Source organism: Poecilia reticulata, linkage group LG13 (assembly GCF_000633615.1).
Source record: "Poecilia reticulata strain Guanapo linkage group LG13, Guppy_female_1.0+MT, whole genome shotgun sequence".
Lineage (NCBI taxonomy): Eukaryota > Metazoa > Chordata > Actinopteri > Cyprinodontiformes > Poeciliidae > Poecilia > Poecilia reticulata.
Genome location: NC_024343.1, coordinates 31,793,139 through 31,815,503, shown reverse-complemented (window position 1 = coordinate 31,815,503; position 22,365 = coordinate 31,793,139). Strand labels below are relative to the sequence as shown.

The window sequence follows — 22,365 nt, the reverse complement described above, 5'->3', positions numbered from 1 at the left end:
TGCAACAAACAAACACAGCTGCTCCAACGCCAAACAGGTTCACTTTGAAATCCTGCAAAAATGTTTTCTGGTCCTTAACTGACATCAGAAATCATTTTATTTAACAGTCAGAAGGCAGACAGTAAACGTGTGGAAAAGTGAAATGGGAGTTTGGTGTCACATTTTAGACAGATTCACATTAATCTGGATCAGTGGCTAACTAGAGAAATGTCTGTTAAATAGCTGGATGTTTTTATTTTGCTGTAAATTTGCCCTTACTCTAACGTTTACTATTCTTACTTTCTGTTTTTATGGCTTCAATTGAGCTGCAACAATCAACTATTTTACTATTTGATTGTTTGAACGATTAATCGATTATTCAGACGATTAATCAGATAAAAAATTTGCCCACATTCTGCAGATTTTACATTTAACTACTTACACCTTTTTTAATACAATATTAGAAAATCCTAAAATGCAATAACAGCATTCCTTTAGTGCACGCTTGATCATTTGTTGGTTAATTGATTAATTGTTGGATTAATTGGTGAATAATTGGAGAGCAAAAGGTGCTTAATAGGATTTTTACAGAATTTTAATCAGGTGGAGCTAAAAGTGCCAATTGATGAGTTCTAGGTTTAGACAAGGAAGTTTTTTTTTTTCTTTTTTTAATCTCAAATGCAAAATGTATATTTGTACATATTTGGCTTAATTGTTGCTCTAGGAGTTTTGTTCTTCTGGAAAATTGCTTCCTTCTGAATCTACTAAAGAAAAACAGCCTGTTAATGATTAATCAATTTACTAAATTAGATCAAATTAAAATAATTGATTAATCATGATTAATCATTTCAGCCCTAAATTTTTCACCTGAATTTCCCCATGGAGGAAGTTTGAAAATGTCTGAATCCAACAAGTTCGTAGAGCTTAACACAAGGCTGAGCCGAGGCAACTTTTCCAGTTTAATTCCTGATTTGCAGCAGAAATTAAGCATTTATTTCCACTTATTAGCTAAACTGCAAACTAATAACTGGAAGCTAATTTGTCAGTAAGTGTAATTTCATACCAAATAACAAACAAAAAGAAAACGTCGCAGGGAACAGAGACGGATAAAATCAGGATTAGAGAGAGAGAACGATCTTATATCTGAGAAAATCGACTTGAACCGACACTTACAAGGTTTTTTAACTGATTTTAGTGCAAATAGTTCAGCTGCAGACTCGAGTTAAACGTTTAAACTGCATCACTGGCCGACTTTGCTGCACATTGAATGGACTCGTTCTCCGACAGCATGGATCTGACGCGGCAGAGCGGGGAGCTGAACACATTATTCTGGATTAAATGAGGAATCAAAGCCTGGGACACATCCAGCTTCATCTGCCAGGGGATCACTGACTCTGTGGACTCAACAGTGACTTTGAGCTTTTTAATCTACTTAAGTTGCATAATTTATCATTTGATGCTTTGGAAAAAAGGAAGTATTAGATTTAGGCTAATTGTACAACTTGTATCTTTTTTGCAAGTTGTACTTTTGCAACGCTCTGCTTATAAATATATAATGAACTGAGAAAAATGATCAGAAATGACTGAAAAAGATTAAAATTCATCATATAATTAAGAGCAAATATAATGAAACATCTCAACATGTTTGAAAATGTAAAGAAATTATATTTCCTCGCGTTTGAATTAGCCAAATAGTTTCCTTAACGCTTCCTGTGCCTTGACCAATCAAAATGCCTGAAAGAATGCGTTGCCGTAGCAACGATGTGCTCTTATGTATCGTTGAAAAATATGTCCGTGCGAGGCAGGTCAAAAAAAAGGCAAGTCAGTCGACAAGTCCAACAATTTTAAAGTTAATGTCGGACAATATTAAAAAACGTCGGTAATCTCCGACGTTTTTCACGAACAGTTTCACAGTAGAACGGCTTCATGTCGCTCACCTTCTGCAGGCTGGTTGGGTTAAGTTGGGTTTTATCGATGATCTTTATGGCAACCTGCAAAACAGTGACAGAAAATGTACAACATTCTTAAAATTGTCATGTTTGTTTAATCTTTTTAAATGTTGCTTTTCTTAATCTTTTACATTTTTTTAATCCCAAATGTCAACAAACACTAAAAGGTTATCAACACAATGAAAAGCCAAAGTGGGAAATGAATTTTTAGTTAGCTTAATTTTTAGCTGCAAACTAAATATTTAGCTCTAAATTAAATATGTAGGTTCAAACTATTTAATTTGAAGCTAAATAATTAGCTAGCTCAATAAATATTTATTTCGAAGCTATGCATTTATCTTAAAACCAAACATTTAGCCTGAAAACTAAATATTTTAAGGCTAAATGTTTAGCCAGCATATATTTATTTAGCGACTAAAACTAAATATCTAGTTTAAAGCTAAATATTTATCTTGAAACTAAACATTTAGCCTCCAAACTAAATGTTTAGTTTGGAGCTAAATATGTGTTTTCTGAGAGACTCAATTTCCATCAGCTGTATATTCCATATTAATCAAAATAAACATCTAGATATGTCACTGCGTAATTTATATATTCACAGTGAGTTTCACTTCTGAATTTAATTCCTGAAACAAAATAAACGTTTCTGTGATATTCTGGTTCACTGACATGCATCTGCAGTTTGATGGATTTATGTTTATATTTTTAAACCGCTGTAAAATTAAGTTCCTGAATTATACATTAAGAGATGACCTTATTCAGTACTCAAGCGAAACAATAAAAGAGGACAAAGTTCAAGACGTACCGTTTTACAGCATGTTTATGACGCTAAAAGCTGCAATCAACAAAAATAACCCGGAAGCCCTGAATAAGAGGCAGCGGCCCAGTTCAAGACCACATCAGGCCCTCAGCTGTAAACTTTGACTATACGACTGACTTCTGCTTTATTTGGGTGGGAAACTGCAGCTTTTCACATGACCAGGCCGTGTGGAGCTTCCTGAGCCTCCAGGTATCGGTTCAACCGATGTAGGTCAACGGGTTTTATGAGAAGAAAGACGTCTGTTTAAAGAGCGCAAAGCCTCAATTCTACTGCAGGCTTTTTATCAAAACTCGTGGCTGAAATGCTTCCAACCAATTCGCAGCTTCCTCCAGAGCGATAAACGGAGCTTTCGTTCGAGTTCTCGTTTGGCTCACCTCTCTGCCCGTCAGAATGTGGCGGGCCAGCTTGACTTTGGCGAAGTTGCCCTTGCCGATGGTTTTCAGCAGTCGGTAGTTCCCGATGTGCGGCAGCTCGTCCGAACACAGGGCGATGGAGTTTCGACAGCGGGCGCCGAGCGAGCGGCTCGACCAGCCCGTACCTTTATCCGAGCGGCTGGCCGACAGGGAGGCATGCTGCGGCAAGAGGGGGGAATCGGTCAATCGTCAATCAATCAATGTCCAGCATAATGCAGTTAAAAGTGCTTTACGTCATCAAAACACAAAAATACAAAGTAGTGACAGACACCATGTTAATTCATTGAATTTTTGTTGAGACACCAATTGACTATGTTCTGTGTTTTGTTTTTGTTTTGGATGCCTCCTTTTTTTATGTATGTTTGTGTTTGGTTATTTGATTTCTACTGCTGCTATTCATCCTATTATCTGGTTAACTATTCCGTAGATCAATAAAAAAAGAAGAAATAAATATCTGCGTATGTAAATAAAAATTGGCATCATTACACATCAAAATATTGATCAATATATTGCATTTGTAATGTTTCAAAATAAACTCCAAACAGCTGGATTTTTTTAGTCTTGAGTTATAGGAGCTCAGCGTTTCGGCTGTTTTGCAGTTCTCTGGAAGTTTGTTCCAGATTTGTGGTGCATAGAAGCTGAATGCTTGGTTCTGGTTCTGGATGCAGAGCAGAACCAGTCCCAGAAGGCCTGAGGGGTCTGGAAGGTTGCTATGACAACAGCAGCAGACCTTTAAGCCGTTCAGTGGTTTATAAACTACTCTTTATTTAAATAAAATCAGAAATAATTGATCTACAGCAACGAACATGATGGATGTAACTTTGCTGAGTTTCAGGTTAAAACCGTGCAAGCAGACATTTTTAGAGTCTAATTTTCCGATTTGTTTCGGTTGCAGCCAACGTTCTCCGGTCATACGTGACCGCATCACTTCACCAGAACCGTCAAAGACCTCGGGACTCTGGTTCTGCAGTCATGTGGTTCCAGAACCGACTGTAACCGGGTCACCTTGGTGCATCTCATGTGATCGCTCATAGTTCACATTCTTCACATTCATGACTTGCTGCAAGGTCACCGACATTCAGCCGGATGATTTTGATCCACTCAACCAGACGCACCCAACAAAGCTCTGATTCTTGTTGAAATCTGGGACGTCCCCTTCCTACGCAGTTTAAATCGCAAACAGCAACATTAATAATTATTTTTAAAAGGGTTTGACAACCTTCTTTCATCTGCGACAAAACAATAATAAAGAAAATGAGCAGAAATGTAGGATGTGGGATGATACAAGGAAGTGAAAACGTAAAGGAAGCTCCAGCGTCTCAGATAATTACTGAAACAATTAAGCACAAAGGTCATGTGTAGAGGAAACCAGGAGACATTTTACATTTCTGCTGTTGTCGGCGTTTGAACGGTTCACTTTCACAAAGTGGTGGTATTTCATTTCAGCCAGTTCCTGACAGATAAAACACTTCAGGCCACTGACAGATTGTGATTTACAGTTTCCTTCCAAGCAGCGTCACTATTTTTAGATCCTTCACATCTCAATGGTGAAGGTTTTTTTAGACTTAAAGCTATGGAGGACAGGTTCTGCCAAAATTGGACATAACCACATTAATTAAAATTCTTCATTTCCTCCCTACTACTCCTTTCAATTTCTTTTTTCCCAAAAATGAAGAAGAAAACATGAGAGCAATAAAAAAATGTTGGAGGTTTTTCAGGATCAAAACTACAGAGGACAGATTCTGCCAAAATTGGCAATAAATGTAGAAGTAAATTTTATCCATTCCCTCCCCATTTTTCTTTTCTTCTTTATTTCTTCCAAAGATTTAGAAGACAACATAAGTAACATTTAGCAAAAACTGCAAGGAGAAAATGTTACAGAAAATCAATGCATAATAAAAATAATTACCATAAATAAAAAAAAAATTATAAATACGGAATAGAAAAAATATTAAGCAAAACAAATAATGAAACAAAATGTGACAGGAGGTAAAAAATGAGCAAACAGTAAATATAGAATATTAACAAATGAAGAAATAAAGGAGATTAAATACTGATAGTTTTATATTAACACAAATATTAAAAATGTCACATTATGTCATCAAATAAGTTGGGAAATATCTTATTTTCTATTATTTGTATGCTACACTTAGCCATTAATTTATTTATACATTTATCCCCTATTTTGGCAGTATCTGTCCTCCATACTTTACAAGAGATACAAGTATTTGCAGAGGCTGCTGCATAGTTCTAAATAATTGTTTTATATTAATACTTGCAGTTCTGAGCCAAATATTTTTGCGTCTTACCCGGTTATTGTGATCCACTCTGTGTTAAATGTGACAATCTGTTTATATATTACGATTCTTGTTTCTCTATAAGATATTCCAGCCATGTTAAATTATATAAACTGAAGTGAATATGTTGAAAATAACTGACCTGGGAAACTTTAAGCTAGTGAAAGTGTTTGTTAGGACAACTATTAGAAATGTAGAAACTGATTGCCTTTGTTCTTTGTCTATATTATCCAGGCACCTTCATTTTCACCCCTCCTTACCCTCTGCCCCCCTCTCCTTTTCCGCCCCGGCTCTTCCCATCCCCCAGACAAATCAATTTTCATCCTTTCCCTCCATTCTCCTTTTCTCTGCCCAGACACGCCCTTTCTTTTGTCTCCAGCTGCTATCTTCATTTTCAGCAAGCTCCCATAAATTTGGGGCTCCATCGATTCACTTCTTCTGATTAACATACAATTTCTTCACTTGGAGGTGTGGTCCGACAGCCTCAGAGGACGGAGAACTGAGTCAGAAAACGAATTAGGGTGTGAGCCTGTGGGATAACCCCCCCAGTAATCATTATAAATGTGATAGGATGCTCGTTCAGAAGATGGATGGCGCTAAATGTTTGGATGGAGCTGGAGGTGGAGGTTGCTGTTCGGATGCAATTTGCACATTCAGCAAAGCTGCTGCTGCTGCACACCTTGACCTTGGAAACTGAGCGATCACGTCACTCTGCCGGCGCTGATGGGAAGAGTTCAGACAGCAAATTGCAATGATTACTATTTTAAAGATAAATTCTTAAATTATTATTGCCGTTTTATTTATTATTTTATTTTCTTATTTATTGTATTTTTTATTTTAAAAATACATTTCTAATTAATTTAATTTTCCATTATGCAAATACCACATTTTGCATGTTTTTCTAATTCCATTCGGATCTAAACTGCTTCCAAAAGCAGCCCAAAAGTTTTGTTTTTTTATTTTATTTTTTTTAAAACACCACCGAGCCGTTTTTTTTCCCTTCTTTTTAGCAATAAGTTCAACTATTTTAGAAAATGAGCCGTTTCAAAGCCTCCCAAGTATTAGGTCTCAATCAACAGGCACGACACCGTTACCTAGCAACCCCAGTGGAACTCCGTCCGTTACCTAGCAACCCCAGTGGAACTCCATCCGCTACCTAGCAACCCCGGCAGAACTCCGTCCATTACCTAGCAACCCAGCACGTTTGGTCAGCTGATTTAAATGCGCTGTACAATGCCTGCTGGAAGAGACAGGTGTTTTCTTGTTGACTTGTCGTTCATTACATAACTGTTTGTTTCATTATTCAATCAGTTTTTTTTATATATATATATTTAACTTCTTTTCACACTGATCAGTCCATCCAGGATTTTGCTATTGTTTTTTTGTAATAAAAATCACAGATTTTGTGGTGCTAATTCGGAAATATTTGTGAGTAATTTTTATGATGTTTGCACTAATGTATGACGTTATATGTGACTTTTTATTAATCGCTGTATTGGTTATGGACTATAACATGTCATCTAGTAAACCTGAGGCAGCAGTCTTAGGTAAACTCAATGTTTTTGGCCAGTTTTTAGAAAAATTTGCAGTAGAAATAAAAAAAAAAAAAAAGTGGGGATCTGTTTTTGTGGATTTGTGAAAAACTGGAGGGACTTATTGATGTAATTTGGAGTCTTGAGGGCCACATTAAACGCTGCGGTGGGCCAGATTTGGCCCCCGTGCCTCAACTTTGACACATGTGCCATAGACCTATCCCAACCTGTTCAAGGAAGCAAAAACAGTTTGAATTCAATAGTCAAGTTTCCTGTAGAAATGATCATCTAAACCATTAGAAGTTTAGTTAAACTTGTTAGAGGGTAACAGTGACCGCGACTCCACATCAGGGTTTAGTGAAATTCCTGTGTGACGGTGGAAAAACATCCAGACGTCATTCCAACAACGATAAAGCGAGTTGTTGACAGAAGGATGGCCCCGCCTCTTTTTCTTCTCTGAACTTTTGAACTCTGAGCTTGGTCTTAAATCAACAGAAAAGAAAAGGAAATAACAAGAAAAGACAGATCCTTTGGAATTTGATTCCAACATTTCGCTCACAGCATTGGAAAGATGTTTCATTTAAGTGAAATAGTCTTTCATCTGCCTACAACCCCCAGAATGCTGTGCGGTTGTGGATTGGAGTTCAGAGAGTTTTCTATTGCGATTTATACTGTTATTGATTTATTGTCTAGCCTTAAAAGAGGAGATTAAATATTTCAGCTTATTAAAACACAGAATCAAGTTTCAGACGTCTTTGTTAGCCACAAATTATATGACAGTCCTAACCTGCCTAACAAAAGCCATTAACTCAAACATGCAGCTGCATTGTTGTGGAATGCAGATTTGCATGCGCTGCAAGGCTTTCTACCGTCTGTGTGGCGTGAAACTGAATAAAATGGATGAACGGAAACTCAGGAATCGACTCAGGTTTTCCATTGTTGACATGATCTATCAGGATCAGATAACTTTTAAGAATGTACGACGATTATTACGTCATTTCCTCTTTTGCAGTCCGACTCATAAATAACTCTACGCAGGTCTCTGCAGCCAAAGAAATGCAAATCTGATTTTCTAGGCTTATCTGCAGGAACTGCGATGCTATTTAATGCCGCTACCTGTGACGAGCACAAACGAGTTTTCAAGCACTTGCCCACACCCTGATGGAGGCGATCTGAATGCACAGCAGCTACGCAAGTAGTGCGTGAATTGATGTGAAAGTCTTGAGCAAAGACAGGATGTGTGATGTCGGTGCCCCTGTGGCGTAATCCTCCGTCCTCAAACTCTTAAAAATACACATGGTGGCAGCTTCCGCTTCCTGTCCTGCAGCTCAGACTCAAAAGATGTCACTCAGCGCATTAATATTAACTGGTGAATCAATAGTTGAGTTGTTTCAGGTCTCAACAAAGAACACCAAAGATCTACGAAGATTTTAAGCGAGAAATCGCACATTTAGCAAGAAAAACAAAATAAAAATCATAGTTTTCAGATCTCATGTATTTCTATAGCAATCAGCATTTCCACATTGGTTTCCATGTATCGTCCTCTTTCTAGCAAAGTTACTGTTTGCAAAATGTTTTTTTTTTAAGTTCTCAGCAGCTTCCTGAGCATCTCTGCAGGAATCTGGAAATGTTTCCAACAGGGTTCAGGATCTTTCTCTGTGTGGCAAGAGCAGAGGGGAAGTTTCAGAAACGTCACCCTGCGTCAGATCTTGTCCTGGAAACGGAGATGTCACAGCGATGACAGCAGCCGTGTCACATGCTGCATTGCGACGCTTCTTCCTGGTAGGACAACACGAGGAAGAGACTGCTGCAGAAAAACCAGCCAGTATCTCTGACAGACAGGTCTGATGGCGGTGAGCCGAGCGCTGATCAGCGGTCAAGATTTAATGGAAGGAAAAAAACTGCAGATTCACTGAACTCAGCTGCAGGAAAATGTGTAAAACAAACATAAAAAGGGCAAAAATCAACACACAAAGAATGACACTGAAGCATAAATCAGGAGAGAGCAGCCTCATCCAGTACAAATAACCAGAGATCAGGATTTTTAAAAAGCCAAAGATTACAATCAAGAGGTTTTTCTTTAGAAAACCTGCTATCTTGTGCAACCAGTATGGAGTAACGTTAGCCCAAAATAAGTCTGCATTGGACACATTGAAATGAAGCTAGATCAGCTAGCTACCAGATCACTCACGATTAAAATCTGATGTTTGGGGCCATGATTAGGCCTGTCATTACAACATTTGCTGGATGATAAACTGGTCTGACAGTGGAAGCAGACCAGCTGAACGTAAGTGAAACGTCAACACTGCTGCCTGACAGCATTTCTGCATAAAACACGAACGTAAACTTCTGGGTTCGGCGTATCTGTGGCGTTTGTGAAGAGCTCAACCTTCATCTGACACGTTCGGTTTCCAAAGGATTCAGTAAAAACCAAAGAGTCCAAATGTTTCCCTGCAATGAAGACGGAGCTGGTGGAATGTCTCTCAGAATGTACATTTTTAAAAATGGAGGTCGACAGAGTGAACTTGTTTTATTCTTAAATATCAGTTTTGGGACATTTTACATTGTGATTCTTAGAGTTGATTTTTTGGCATAGCCCTGCTGAGGAACATGTTAATTTACTCTCCCTCAGTAATATTAGCGTTTTAGAGTATTCCCTGGAGTCTTACATTTATTTTTATATCAAAGTCTTTCATATAAACCTTGTATGATTTCAAGCATCTGCATTTTCAAGCAGATTTCTCCAAGAGCTGCCTTCCCATTAAGGGGTTAAAAAGCAAAGTGACTGTAAATTAAAGCTTCCCCTGTAACCCTCAAACTTGCCTATGGTTGTTGAATAGTAAAAAAAAGTAAAAGGCTTCAACTGGTTTCTCTTTCAGTGGAAATGAAATCCTCCCAAGCACACATCATTAGAAACAATGCCGAGTGCCTCTGTTTCACCAGGAGCCGCTGAAGCATCAGAGCAGCTGACAGACATGTCTGGCTTCTGCCAACGATTCAAATTCCTGGGAATCAAAGCTTTAATCCGGGTCAGACCCGTTTGGCTGCAAAGCGGTTTTTCTCTGACACAGATTATGTCCCCAGGGGAACCAGGCAGACGCTTGTTTCTGCGGGAGCTACTCACCTTCTGAGCAGCAAACAAAGCCACTTAAAAACTACTGAACGGCTCAAACGTTTCATTTCCTTAAAAACAAAGGTTTCTCATAAACACTGGATCTATAAAACTGTCAATATCTTAATACTAACATGCCCCAACGGCACCAGTTTCCCCGTCGCCTCCAGCCACAGGTCCAGTTAATGTAAATATATCTGATAACGTGAAGCTGCAAACATGCAGCAGCCTGGAGCCGCGTTACTCAGCAGATCGTTCTCCACGGCACAGCGATGATCCGCCTGAGCTGAGTAAGTGGTCACATTTATTCTGTTTGGACCAGCAGCAGCGGCGGCGGATTAAATGCTGAGTCATTTATTGGCTGGACTGGAGTTTGCTCCTTTCAACACAGATGGATTTCTCCCCTCGCTAATGATCTGTTTCCCTAAATACGGGGTTATTTATTTCCCTCAGAAGGTTTTTGAAAGACAAAAATATGTTTAATCCCGAGTTTTCAGTCAGATGCATCCACAGGAGCATCTAAACGTCTCCTACCTGTGCAGGCGTGTGCTAATGAGCCCAGGAATTAAACGATTAATCGGATTAATGGTGATAAATTTTTACTAATTTAACAAATTTGAAATTGGCAATTTATTAATCGTTAACTGGAGTACAGAAACTCAAAAAGGTCATTTGCTAAAAGAACTGGACTAGGGCTGAAACGATTAATCAGATTAATCGTGATTAATTCATTATCAAAATAATCGTCAACTAATGCAGCAATCGATTAACCTTCAACTGGAGTATGTGACTCAGAAAAGGCAGTTTGGTGAAAACAACAACATATTCAAAACAGTAATTAATCCAAAACTGTACTGGGGCTGAAACGATTAATCAGATTAATCATGATCAATCAAATATTGAAATAATCACCATCTAATTTAGTAATTGATTAAATGTTACTGGAGCATACAGACTTGGAAAATGACATTTGCTGAACAAAAACAACATACTTAAACTGAAATTAGGTCAAAACTGTAGAAATATTATATACATTTTTGCATTTACAATAAAAACATATTTATTTTATCTGTAAATACGTTTTATCCAGAACTCCTTATAATGGGTGCAGTTTTATCTTAACCTGGTTCAAATTCACTAAGAGAATGTCAATAAAATGTTTATTTTCTTCTTTAAAAAAGTAATTGAATTGTTGGTTAATTTGTATTTATTAATGTATTTTGAATATTGTATAACAAAAGCTTAAATGAAAGTTTTTTCATTAAAATCTGCAGAATGCACCAGTTGTTTCATCAGATTAATTGATAGAATTGTTAGTTGCAGCCCTGAACTGTACAAAAATAGGTAGAGACGTTGCAAAACAGAAAAGGCAAAACATTTGATAAAAGTTTGACTTGAGTGAATATAAATGCATGCCACACTTTCCAGATTTCTCTCCATACAGAACTTTGAAATATATCATCTACATTTCCTTTCATTTCACAACTGTGAACCAATTTAGGTTGTTCTGTCACATAAAATCCCAAATACAATAATTGAGGAAGGTAGTAATAAAGTGTGAAAACATTTACGCTGAATCAGCTTGTTTGACTTTAGGAAACACTGAAACCTCCAAAACAAAGACACTTCCATGTTTGCACAGCAGATATAAATGCTGAGGAAGCATGAAAAGAAACACATTTACGTAATTTTGTTAAATAATCTTAAAGTTTGGTCTCTGACAGGAAGCATTTCTTTACCGTTTGCTCAAGGAAGCTGCAGAAACCTCAAAGATAAGGAAGTAAAGCGAAGAGCAAGCAGATAAACCACCGTCGCTTCCTAATGATGCTTCAGTAATTCATCACACAGGATTTACTAAAACAAAAAAATTATTTTGGTCTCCACTGCAAATATCTTAGTACACTTGAATTAAGGCAAAACTAACTTACAGGTAACTTTGCAGAAACATGTGAGCTTAACTTTTTCACCAATTAATTAATTAATTTGCTTATTTAAGGATCCCGCTTAGTCTGTACCACACTGGAGACGCCTCTTCCTGAGCTCCAAACACAAACACTACAACAACATCATCATTACAAAAAAGACAATGAAATAAATTAAGACACAAACAAAATAGACTTGATTTGAAAAATGTTTTCAAACTTCCGTATTTTCCGCATTATAAGGCGCATCGAGTAGACGCTTACCACCCGTCCCGTATTGAACCGATACGGGACACGATTTGTTCCGTTCTCTACAAATGTTTTTGTGTAATAATAAAGAACTGGTCCCCCAGTACTTTATATAGTAGCTGCCCCAGTCATCGTTTCACTCACGGTGTTGCGATATTGTGCCCAACTGCTTTCTGGGTAACACAGACCAACCGACACGCCGCCACCGCAGTCTCCGTCTCTCTTCCCCCCCGGCTTTAAATGTATAGGGGCTGGTCCCTTGGTACCCCTAGTCGGATGAATACCTAAAGCTACTTTGTTGACATAAAGAATGTCAACACAACAGTCCGACTCGGGTCGGCGAGGAGAGCCTTCCGCGACTGGACCGCGGCGCGACCGGAGGATGGTCACCCTTCTCCGATCGCGCACAGCATGTTTGTGGAGAACCTGGTGCTAAATGACCTGCAGACAACCTGATTATCAGGTCCGTAGGTAGATAGGTCAGTCAAACTTTAGTAACAAACCAGCGTTCTGACAACTATCCCAGCATGCACCGCGCGCTTCTTCTTCTACGGGGGAAAATGAAGTCGGCGGCTGTTTACCGTAGTTKCTAGACCTGTTGTGGCTCAATATTGGTCCATATATAAGGCGCACTGTCGGCCTTTGAGGAAATTGAAGGTTTTTAGGTGCCTTATAGTGCGGAAAATACAGTAATATGGAATATCATCGTCTTAAAACAAGCTCTGATATTTTGCTGAAAAGTTACTTGTCACAAAGTTACTTTTTTTAAGTGTGTCATAATACCTGCACCAGAAACTAGATCAAAAATACTTGGTAAAATGTTGTGTTTTTGCAGCATATCCCATAAAAGCCTCTAATCACAACCTGTAGTTGATTAAACACTCAAAAATCACCCAAAACTGCCTTTATGTGAACATAAAGATTTCTATAAGCAGAAATTATCAACATGATTCACATTAATTATAATGAAACTGAAATTTCTCGGACGTTGGAGCAGAAAAAATCTCATTAGTCTCCAACTGCATGAGAAAAGTCAGGAGACTCTCCAGATTTAAGGCCGTTTAGGACACTGGATATGTGAGCAGGTTAAACCGCAGCAGCTTGGGCCTGAGGGGAAACCAAACACCTGAGGAGCCGAGGCCCTTCGCACAACAGGCTGACTGTGTGCATCGACTGTAACCATCAGAGTGTCTTTCTGCTGGCTGGGAGCTTCTGACAATGGGTCTGTCTGCAGGGAGCCTCTATGTGAATGGTGTTCATTCTTCATCCAGCAGGTTGGTCGCCACCTGCTCAACAGCCGTCAAGTTTTTCTGAGATAAAATGACCAAAACGCGAGAAGAAAAAAGGGAAAAAAAACTCTCAACTTGGCCTGAATTTGTGCAATTTGCTTTTGACTTGTACAGGGATCCAACTTGTAAAGTCTTAGGTAAGCATATCATCAGTGGAAAATGTTAATATGGGATTCAAGTTTCTAAGTATTCATATTGTAACATCATAAAGTGGAACATGAAAATATCGCCAGGAAGGCTGAGGCTTAGCTGAACTTTGTCTTCAAAAATGGATTTAATTCTAAAATTTGTAACAATTTTATACCTTTTTTTTGTTTATATGGTGCCATCCACCAGAGATGCGGCCATTTTTACCCTCCATTTAAAGCAACAGTGTTGAAACGTTTTGCTGCCTGGACCAAAATCATCGAGCTAAAAGTGCTTTCTGGCAACTCATTTTATTTTCTTGTCTATTCTGAGCAACAAACATGGATATATTGTTTGTTCATTCTTTGAAAAAGTTTCCTATAAATCAGTGAAATGCAGGTTTGGGTGAAACTTTGCTTTTGAGTAAAAGATGCTGCAGACTGGAGAGCTCTTATGTACAATGAAATAAAAAACCAAAAGCACAATTATCAAAGGATCGCCTGAGCTGCTTGTGACATTTTCTGTTCAAATTTTCAACACGTCAGAAAACATTTGTCTCCAAATAAGAAACCAAAATAAAAAGCTCCTACATAATGATTTGACACTTCAGAAACATAAATAATAACATATTATGAAGAAAATGCTTCATCACCAGAGTTATTTGACGCAACAATTTGGCCAATATCGATAACCAATATTGATATTGCTCATTATGATAAACTGGGAGAATGTTCAGAGTGAGCTGCACCAACCGTCCAATGGCCGCTGGAGACGACGGACAGATGGACGGACGAACAGACGGATGGACAGATGTTGCTGTTTTGGCCAATAACCAGGAAATAAAAACAACCACACCGCTGTTACAGCTCCGTGATCCAGTTAAATTCCCCACAATCCTTTGCTGCATCAGTGTCACATGACCAAACATTTCCTCTCCTTTCCCACTCATGAATAGAAGCTGCAACAAGGTGAAAATTAGCATCAGTTGTTTTACTTATTGGACCGATACCGATATGTTAAAACTGACCGATATTAATGTAAATGCTGATATATCGTGCAGGTCTAATCTTTCGCCTGGTTTCACAGGAAACAAACCCTGAGCAGCTCTGACCTCCATCTGATCTTTCCCAAACTCAACTGATGCATTCACAGACTGTGAGAAATGCCATTGTTTGGTTCTGGTGCATTCAATTAACAGGAAACAAGTCATATTTTCAGGATCAGACCTGCAAGTGAGGAGAAAATTGTTCTTTTTTCTTTTCTGACTGATTCATTTATGCATCACAACCCAGAAAAGCTTTTTAGCTGCATGTTGACATTAGCAGAAAACGTCCGTAAGCAGTTTCTGTTCGTCTTCTCCTGCAGGAAGACAACGCCAAAGTGACACAACAAGTGAAACTATCTCTACAACTGTGATGCAGAACAGCAGACAGAAGGTGACACACAGATTTTAGCAGTAATATAAATCTGAGGGAGGAAATTAAACGTGGACATTCCTGTAAAACGTGTCTCTGAATGTTCTTCATCAACCCGGCTACAGAAAGGTCCGGTAAGCTCTTAAGCCCTTTCTCTAAAGCTGCTCAGCTCTCTGCTCACCGTTTCATTCTTTCCCAGCTGAATCAGCTACCGCAGTTTACAACTGCAACCCACTAATGAGAGTAAATATATCAGCTGGAGGCTCGGTGACGGGCTCACAGGCAGCCCATGTGGCCGGCCTGCTCAGCACAGACACCACTGTCCCACTTCCCTGACCTTTGAGCTCCAGTTGCACACAAACCATTTCAGATATGGTGCAGCGCATCAGCAAGGCGTTGTGACAAATATCGGTTATCCAATAGCAGCCTGCCTCATTTAATACCCATCATGCACGGTTGAGCTGGCCTCAGCAGAGCCCGGAGCCGCTCGCCACTGTCTGGTGAAACGGGCGGCTGGACGGCGCGTCGGGACAACGAGTCCACCGACCCTTCGGTCGTCCAGGGAACAAAAGGCCTCCAGCCGACATGTTGGTCTTTTTCAGAGCGCACAGCTGTACATGTGCTCACAAGCAATCACCCACACCCACTACATGACTTCCTTTTTATTCCGTCTCTCACACACACAGCCTCATGACGAGCCCCGGGCAAAACAGAGCGTCTGAAACAGCAAACATGTTTGTTGCAACTTTCATGTTGACTTTCTAGAGCCAACTCTAAAAATAAATCCTATTCTGAGACCATTAAATAAATATAATCAAGGGGCGCTGTGGTGGCGCAGGGGCAAAGCACAACCCATGTATTGAGGTCTTAATCCTCGTGCCGGTGGTCACAGGCTCGATTCCCAGCCTGGTGACACTTGCCGCACGTCTTCCCCCTCTCCCATAACCCTCCTTCCTGTCAAAATACTTTCAAATAAAGGCCACTAGAGCCAACAAAACCTTTAAATATAATCAAAGCATTTCATCTTCTACTTTCCAGCCTCTCATAAACATTTGGCAACTTTCATCCAACTTCCTGGGACATAAATATGGTCTGACACATTCTTCAAAGTTGGAAAGACAAGAAAACATTTCATCCGAGTTTGGCAGATGCCTAGAGAGAGACAGGCTTTTGATTCATTTTTTGTTTTACTTTTGTTGAATAATAATAAAAACATAGAATACCTATCCAGTTAAACATGTAAAGAACCACGTTGTGTTTATTATTAGAAAGCAAGAACTTATAAATCCAAACAATAAAGCGATCTGCTGGAGAATCCCGCAGCGTTAGACCTTCAGACGCCCCATAAACATTTGCACCGTGACAGTCCAGCTAGTCTTCAGCTTGGAGCCAACCGCAGTCAACAAGACTCCCAGTTTGACTCCCGTTTCTACAGAAGAAACAGCAACTCTTCATCATATCTACCAACACACAGAGAAATCGATTCCAGCCAGAGAGGGGAGAAGCGCCGCAGCGTGAGCTGCTGGCTCTGAGAGCAGCAGCAGAACTTGACTAAAGGTGGCGGTCCGGATCCAGGATGGAGATGAAACCCAGAAATCAGTGTGTTGGTGAAAGGAGCAGCTCAGGTTTGGGCAAAGGCAGAAAATAACATTTTTACTAGGGCTGTAGTGATACACTAATCTCACGATACGATACACGATATTCTGCTCACGATATTATATATATTGCGATATTCAGCAAACTATACAATTCAATTCACTTTTGCGATTTTCTGAAAGATTTTAGAGGGACAGAGTGATTTTGGTGACATTTTGAGACTGTTACAGAGTTGGACTGAATTAATTTAACTGAAAACTGATTAAAAGCACCAACTACACAATACCTGGCTCTGGTTGGACACAGATTTAAAGTCGACAGCTGGACAAAATGAATCAAAGAAGTGGTGAGAAAACAAGTTTCTTTTAATTGAAACAGTACAAACTGTAGCTTACATGCATTTGTAAAGTAAATAAAGTGAACCAAGTACCTGCTCTGAATAGTTTGATACCTTTTTAACACTTAACATCTGAAGGAATCACTCTAAGCCTGATGACCAAATCACTCTCCCGGCGAAGCAAGCAGTGAGTAAGCAAGGTGACAGTTGGATGTTACGATACTTGAGGATGGATATCGATTTTTTTCTAGGAAAGAAAATATCGAGATATATTGCAAAATCGATATTATTACACAGCCCTACAATGCAACCCATCTTTAAAACTCCAATATAATCCATATGCAGCCGTGCAATTAGTTCTGCATCTGGTTTCTGGTTTTAGAGGAAAAAAATGATCTTTTCTTTGCTACAAGTGAGAAAACAGCCCAACTTCTCCACCATAGCAGAACATTTGGGTTTAAAATTCTGTGTTTGAATTTTTGCTCTTATATCCAGAATAAAACTCATCTTTTGCCTTAACAGCAATATTAATATCAGATATCGATATCAGCCCAAAGTTTCTCATCGGTCCAATTTTAATTCCAACCAATCTAATATTGAGTAATTAGAAATACATTTTCAGGCATTTAATGATGATAAATTAAAACTGAATTTATTTTGGAGCCAGTAAATATTTCAGGTTGATATTTTTTAATCAACCTGCTAACAACCAGCAAGGATAAACATCTGATATTAACTTATGGATAGATTTTGAACCAATCATACCAAAAATTACCATTTTTAATATATCGGTTTTGTTTCTAAAAGTAAAACTGGGCCGATATTAACAATAACTGTTTCTTTCTTTTCTTTGTTTTGTGGTTTGGGAGGAGATTGGTCATTTGTTTGGAGACGTGCAGATGATCGGTAAATATCAGTTACCAGGCATAATATCAATATTAATATTGGAAACGGATGTAACAGTGATACATTAGTGCTCCAGCAGTCAGACTGAGACAGATCCAATGAAAATCCAACAATGTGTAAATATGGAGCACCATAACGTACAACAATTAGTCTCAAATTCCAGAGACGAAACCTTTAACTTCAGGGCTGGCCAGATTAAGCAATGGAGGGTTTTAAGGTTAAGCTGCAGAGAGAACAAGCATCCAGACTGTGTGGGTTGTTGTGAAAGAGCTAGCTGCTATGTCATGAGAAATACGACTGAGTCATAACCGAACGCAGGCAACAACGTTCGCAGAAATACCTCTGACTGAAGACGAGCGCTAGCTCCAACTCATTCGGCCTCGTTGGGACATAAATCCTTCACTTCCAGGGACAAAAACGCAAATATTATTTACATAAACACACATGAAGCCAAATGGAGAAAACTGTGTGGAAGGAAAAAATATTTAGAAGCAAGAACTTGATGTGTCTTCCACATGACACCCCACCAATGCTCTGGCCCTTTCCCCAAGCATCACCCTTCCACCGCCGTGTTTAACAGGCTGTATGATGAGCCTAACACCTGATGACTGGTCACTTTTATTGGTCTTCAGAAGAGAAGCAGGCCCACAGCATCACAGATTCTCCACCGTACCCAAGCAGGACTGAAACCATGAATCATGATGAATCAAGTACTGAAATATACTAAAGTTAATGACTAGTTGGTTACTGAATTAGTTTCAATAATAGATTAATCATGATTACTCATTTCAGCTCTAATCACAATGTGGAAGCAGGAAGGGTGTACTTAGTTTTAACTTGGTTTTATTTCCAGCTTTGTTCCGTTTCTGTTGTGTGTTTTCAAACAACTTAAATTTAAATAATTTCAGTACTTGCTAAAGTCTAAAACTGACATTTACCGCTTTGCAAACTCTACAGCTCTTAAGCACCAAATCTAATCGTGAACCTTCGTTTAGTTAGCTTAACGAGGCAGAAATGTATTTTTATCAGTGCCTGGTGTTAAACGCTTATTGAGCAGGACTGTTTTCCACCATCAGCCTCCATGTCTCCCTACAGGCCTGATTCTGATGAATCAGCTGAAAAACGGCCAACCCCGAGGCCTTCTGTTCAAAAAAGGCAGACATCAGTAAACGCGCCGATCAAACGGATTAACGAGGACGGGCCCCTTGTTGCCATGGTGACGTTACACAGAGAAAACTGCCCGTCTTACCGGTTAAAATGCTCATTTTCTTTAGCACAAACCGAGTGAAAACGTTCAACAAAAGTTAGTAAAAACGATTCGTTTCCAACTTTACAGATAGAAAAATGTATGTAAAGTTCCTTCTGGTTGCTATCAGCTTGGGTGTGGTTTAACAGCAAAGGTTCAATCCAGCTGCAACAGGTCTGAGTAAATATTAAATACCTCCCTTCATCTGCTTCATATTTGAGTGCTAATGGAGCCTGGTGTGGACAGGAGGCAACAAACAGCCGGGCGCAAAAACCCAGGAGGCGTTCGACTGACTGGGAAATGCAACTTCTACTGAACGGAAAACAAACGGGAATAAAAGGACTAAATCAAAATTTAAAGTAATTAAAATGGTTAGAGAGGGTGACGACACACGCCCAGAATATCCTTTAGAAATAGGAGAGGAAGCGTTTCTGCGCTCTGCCAGCTGCAGGCCTGGGATCCAGCAGGAAGAAGGCCTTTTGTTAAAAATTCAAATTCAAACTATTTTAGGCCGGAGTGTCCCTGAGCTGGAGGCGGCCGATGCTTTCAACCGACTCCAGCTCCTCAAAATAAGCAAGTTTCACTTAAATAAACATTTTTGCTGCTGATTTGTTGCTTGTAATCCGTTATTTAGCTTCTCCAAAGCTTGTTGCGACCTCTTGTTCGTCTAATCGGTGCCTCTCTGGTGTTTCAGGCAGCTAATGCTAACGTACTTTCTGACCACGGTTTGTGTCGCCTTGCTTGCAGACCCAGTAAAGATGCGTTCAAATCAAAACGCAGCGCTCTGAGGCAGCAGGCTAGCCTGACGAAGCACATTTAGCAGAGCTGCAGGTTCAACACGGCGGTGGGGAGGAGCTGGGTGGGCTTCCATCAAATGGATTCATTATTGATCAGCTGAGAAAGGAGGTTAAAAGTCTGCAATGTTTCCGTTTTGTTTTGTTTTTTAAACAAATTGATGATTAAATCGTGCGTTTTACTTTGGCGGGCACCCTGATATCGGTTCACGCCTCCCCTCTGCTCTAACCAAGCCGTCCTTAATGAGCCATAGATTAGCAGCTGCTCTTTACAAACGGCAGACGGATTCTTCAGGAGCATCACAAAGACCCGATTCTGAGCTCAAAGGACGACAGGGCCGCATCCAGAGGGCCCCCAAAGGGGCCCACTGACCAGCCAAACACAATCTTTGTTATTATGATCATCAAATAGACATGCTAGCTCACTATTAGCGCCATAAAAGTCACTCAAATTTGTTTCTTCCTTTTGTAAAACACATTTATTTTTACAAAAATACACATATATACGTTGGCATGTAACCACCCAACTGCAATGATGAGAATTTTGAAAAATAAAGTAAAACGTTGTGTTTAATCTTACCTGAAAATAAGTTTATTTATTCTTTTTAACCAACCAAAGAGTTTCCTAGTTTATGCTTCCAACCAAAAATCAAAAGATTTTAAGACTGATTTAATGAAAAATAAAAAAAGGTAATTTCAGAAGTTAAATATGCAATATAAAAAATTATTTTGTGTGAATGCTTAATATTGGCTGCAATGATTTTCAATGGGGGAAAAATGTTCTACAATAAATAACATACATTTTTGGGTTAATAAAAGCACAACTACAAGCTGATGCATTAACATTTACTCAAAGCAAACAAATAGGAAGATTATCTTTAAAAATAATTCAAAGTTGAAGATGAGCAACTATTTAAATGGCTACACACTAAATGTTATTTTAATAATATATCAGCTGTAGGTGCTTTACAGAACATTTAAAAAGTGACTTATTGCAGTAATTCAGGTAAAAAAAATGACTATTTATTGCACAGACTGACACATTTAGTGTTTATTTCTGCTTATTTTGATGATTGTTGCCAATTAAACTTAAAATCCATCATCAGGAAATAAAAATCCTACACAAGCTCAATAAAAAAAATGCATACTTTAAAAAAAAAACAGGATTTTGTCAAGTATTTCAATTTCTGTGCGCTCAATACTTGGTTGGGGCTCCTTTTGCATGAATTACTGCATCAATGCGGCGTGGAATGGAGGAGATCGGCCTTTGGATACGATGAGGATCAGGAAGCTGAGATTGCTTTGCCTTCAGTCCAGACACCTGAATTTACTTTGCTTCATAATCCTCTCCACTTTTTCCTTTCTTAATCACACTTTATCCTTCCACTAAACTTTCCATTAATATCTTTGGATTGTTTGCAAAAGTGTTACGTTTTTAAAAGTAGAAATGAAATGACAACAAATATCCTGCAGTAGATGCAACATATGCTACTCTGAAAGAGTTTTATTTAGTGACCCTGGACTGATTTTGTGCGGCCACTGGACTGCAATTCAAGAATAAATTAAATAAATTAAGACAAAAGTAACATTTTTAAATAAAATCTACTAGACAAAATATTAAATGCAACACAAAGTGATCATATAGGAACAAATCTACCGATTGACTAATTCTCTAAAGACACCTTGTTACGTTAAAGTCTGCTTTTGATTTCAGTATTAGAACTTGGCTAATAATGGCCTGCACAGTGGCGCAGTTGGTAGAGCTGTTAGCTTGCAGCAAGAAGGTTCTGGGTTCGATTCCCGGCCCCGGTCTTTCTGCATGGAGTCTCCATGTTCTCCCTGTGCATGGTGGGTTTTCTCCGGGTACTCCGGTTTCCTCCCACAGTCCAAAAACATGACTGTCAGGTTAATTGGTCTGTCTAAATTGCCCATAGGTGTGAGTGTGTGTGTGCATGGATGTGTGTCCTGTGTGTCTCTGTGTTGCCCTGCAACAGACTGGCGACCCTCCTGACCCCACTAAGGGACAAGGGTGTCAAGAAAATGGAATGGAACTTTTCTAAATACATCAACTGTAGAAAATATTTTTTGGCCTGCAAGTATTTTTGAACTGACGATTTTGGCCCATAGACTGTAAAAGAAACTATTCTATTTGTCTCATTAAGTATAATTTCAGAGAAACTGAATTTTGGGTTTTCATTACCAAAAGGTTTTAAATGAATAAAACTAAGAAATAAACAATTAGGACTTCAGATATGATCAAAATGGCCATTGAGGACTGTGGTCAGAAAAATGGAAGCTAACATCTCTGCAGATCCCACACATGCTGGACATGAACAGTTTAGGCTTTTAGCCTCTCTGCAGATCCCACACATGCTGGACATGA

At 39.0% G+C, this 22,365-nt stretch overlaps 1 protein-coding gene across 9 annotated transcripts in view; it reads right to left on the bottom strand.

Moving 5' to 3' along the window:
• Positions 1-22,365, bottom strand: part of mark4b (MAP/microtubule affinity-regulating kinase 4b) — a 60,908-nt gene that overhangs the window by 34,357 nt on the left and 4,186 nt on the right. For all 9 annotated transcript variants that reach the window (XM_008426598.1, XM_008426595.2, XM_008426599.2 and 6 more), the window contains exons 2-3: positions 3,123-3,320; positions 1,917-1,970 (exon numbers count right to left, since the gene is read on the bottom strand). In XM_008426598.1, coding sequence (XP_008424820.1) covers positions 1,917-1,970; positions 3,123-3,320 — 252 coding nt within the window. The remainder of the gene's footprint in view (positions 1-1,916; positions 1,971-3,122; positions 3,321-22,365) is intronic.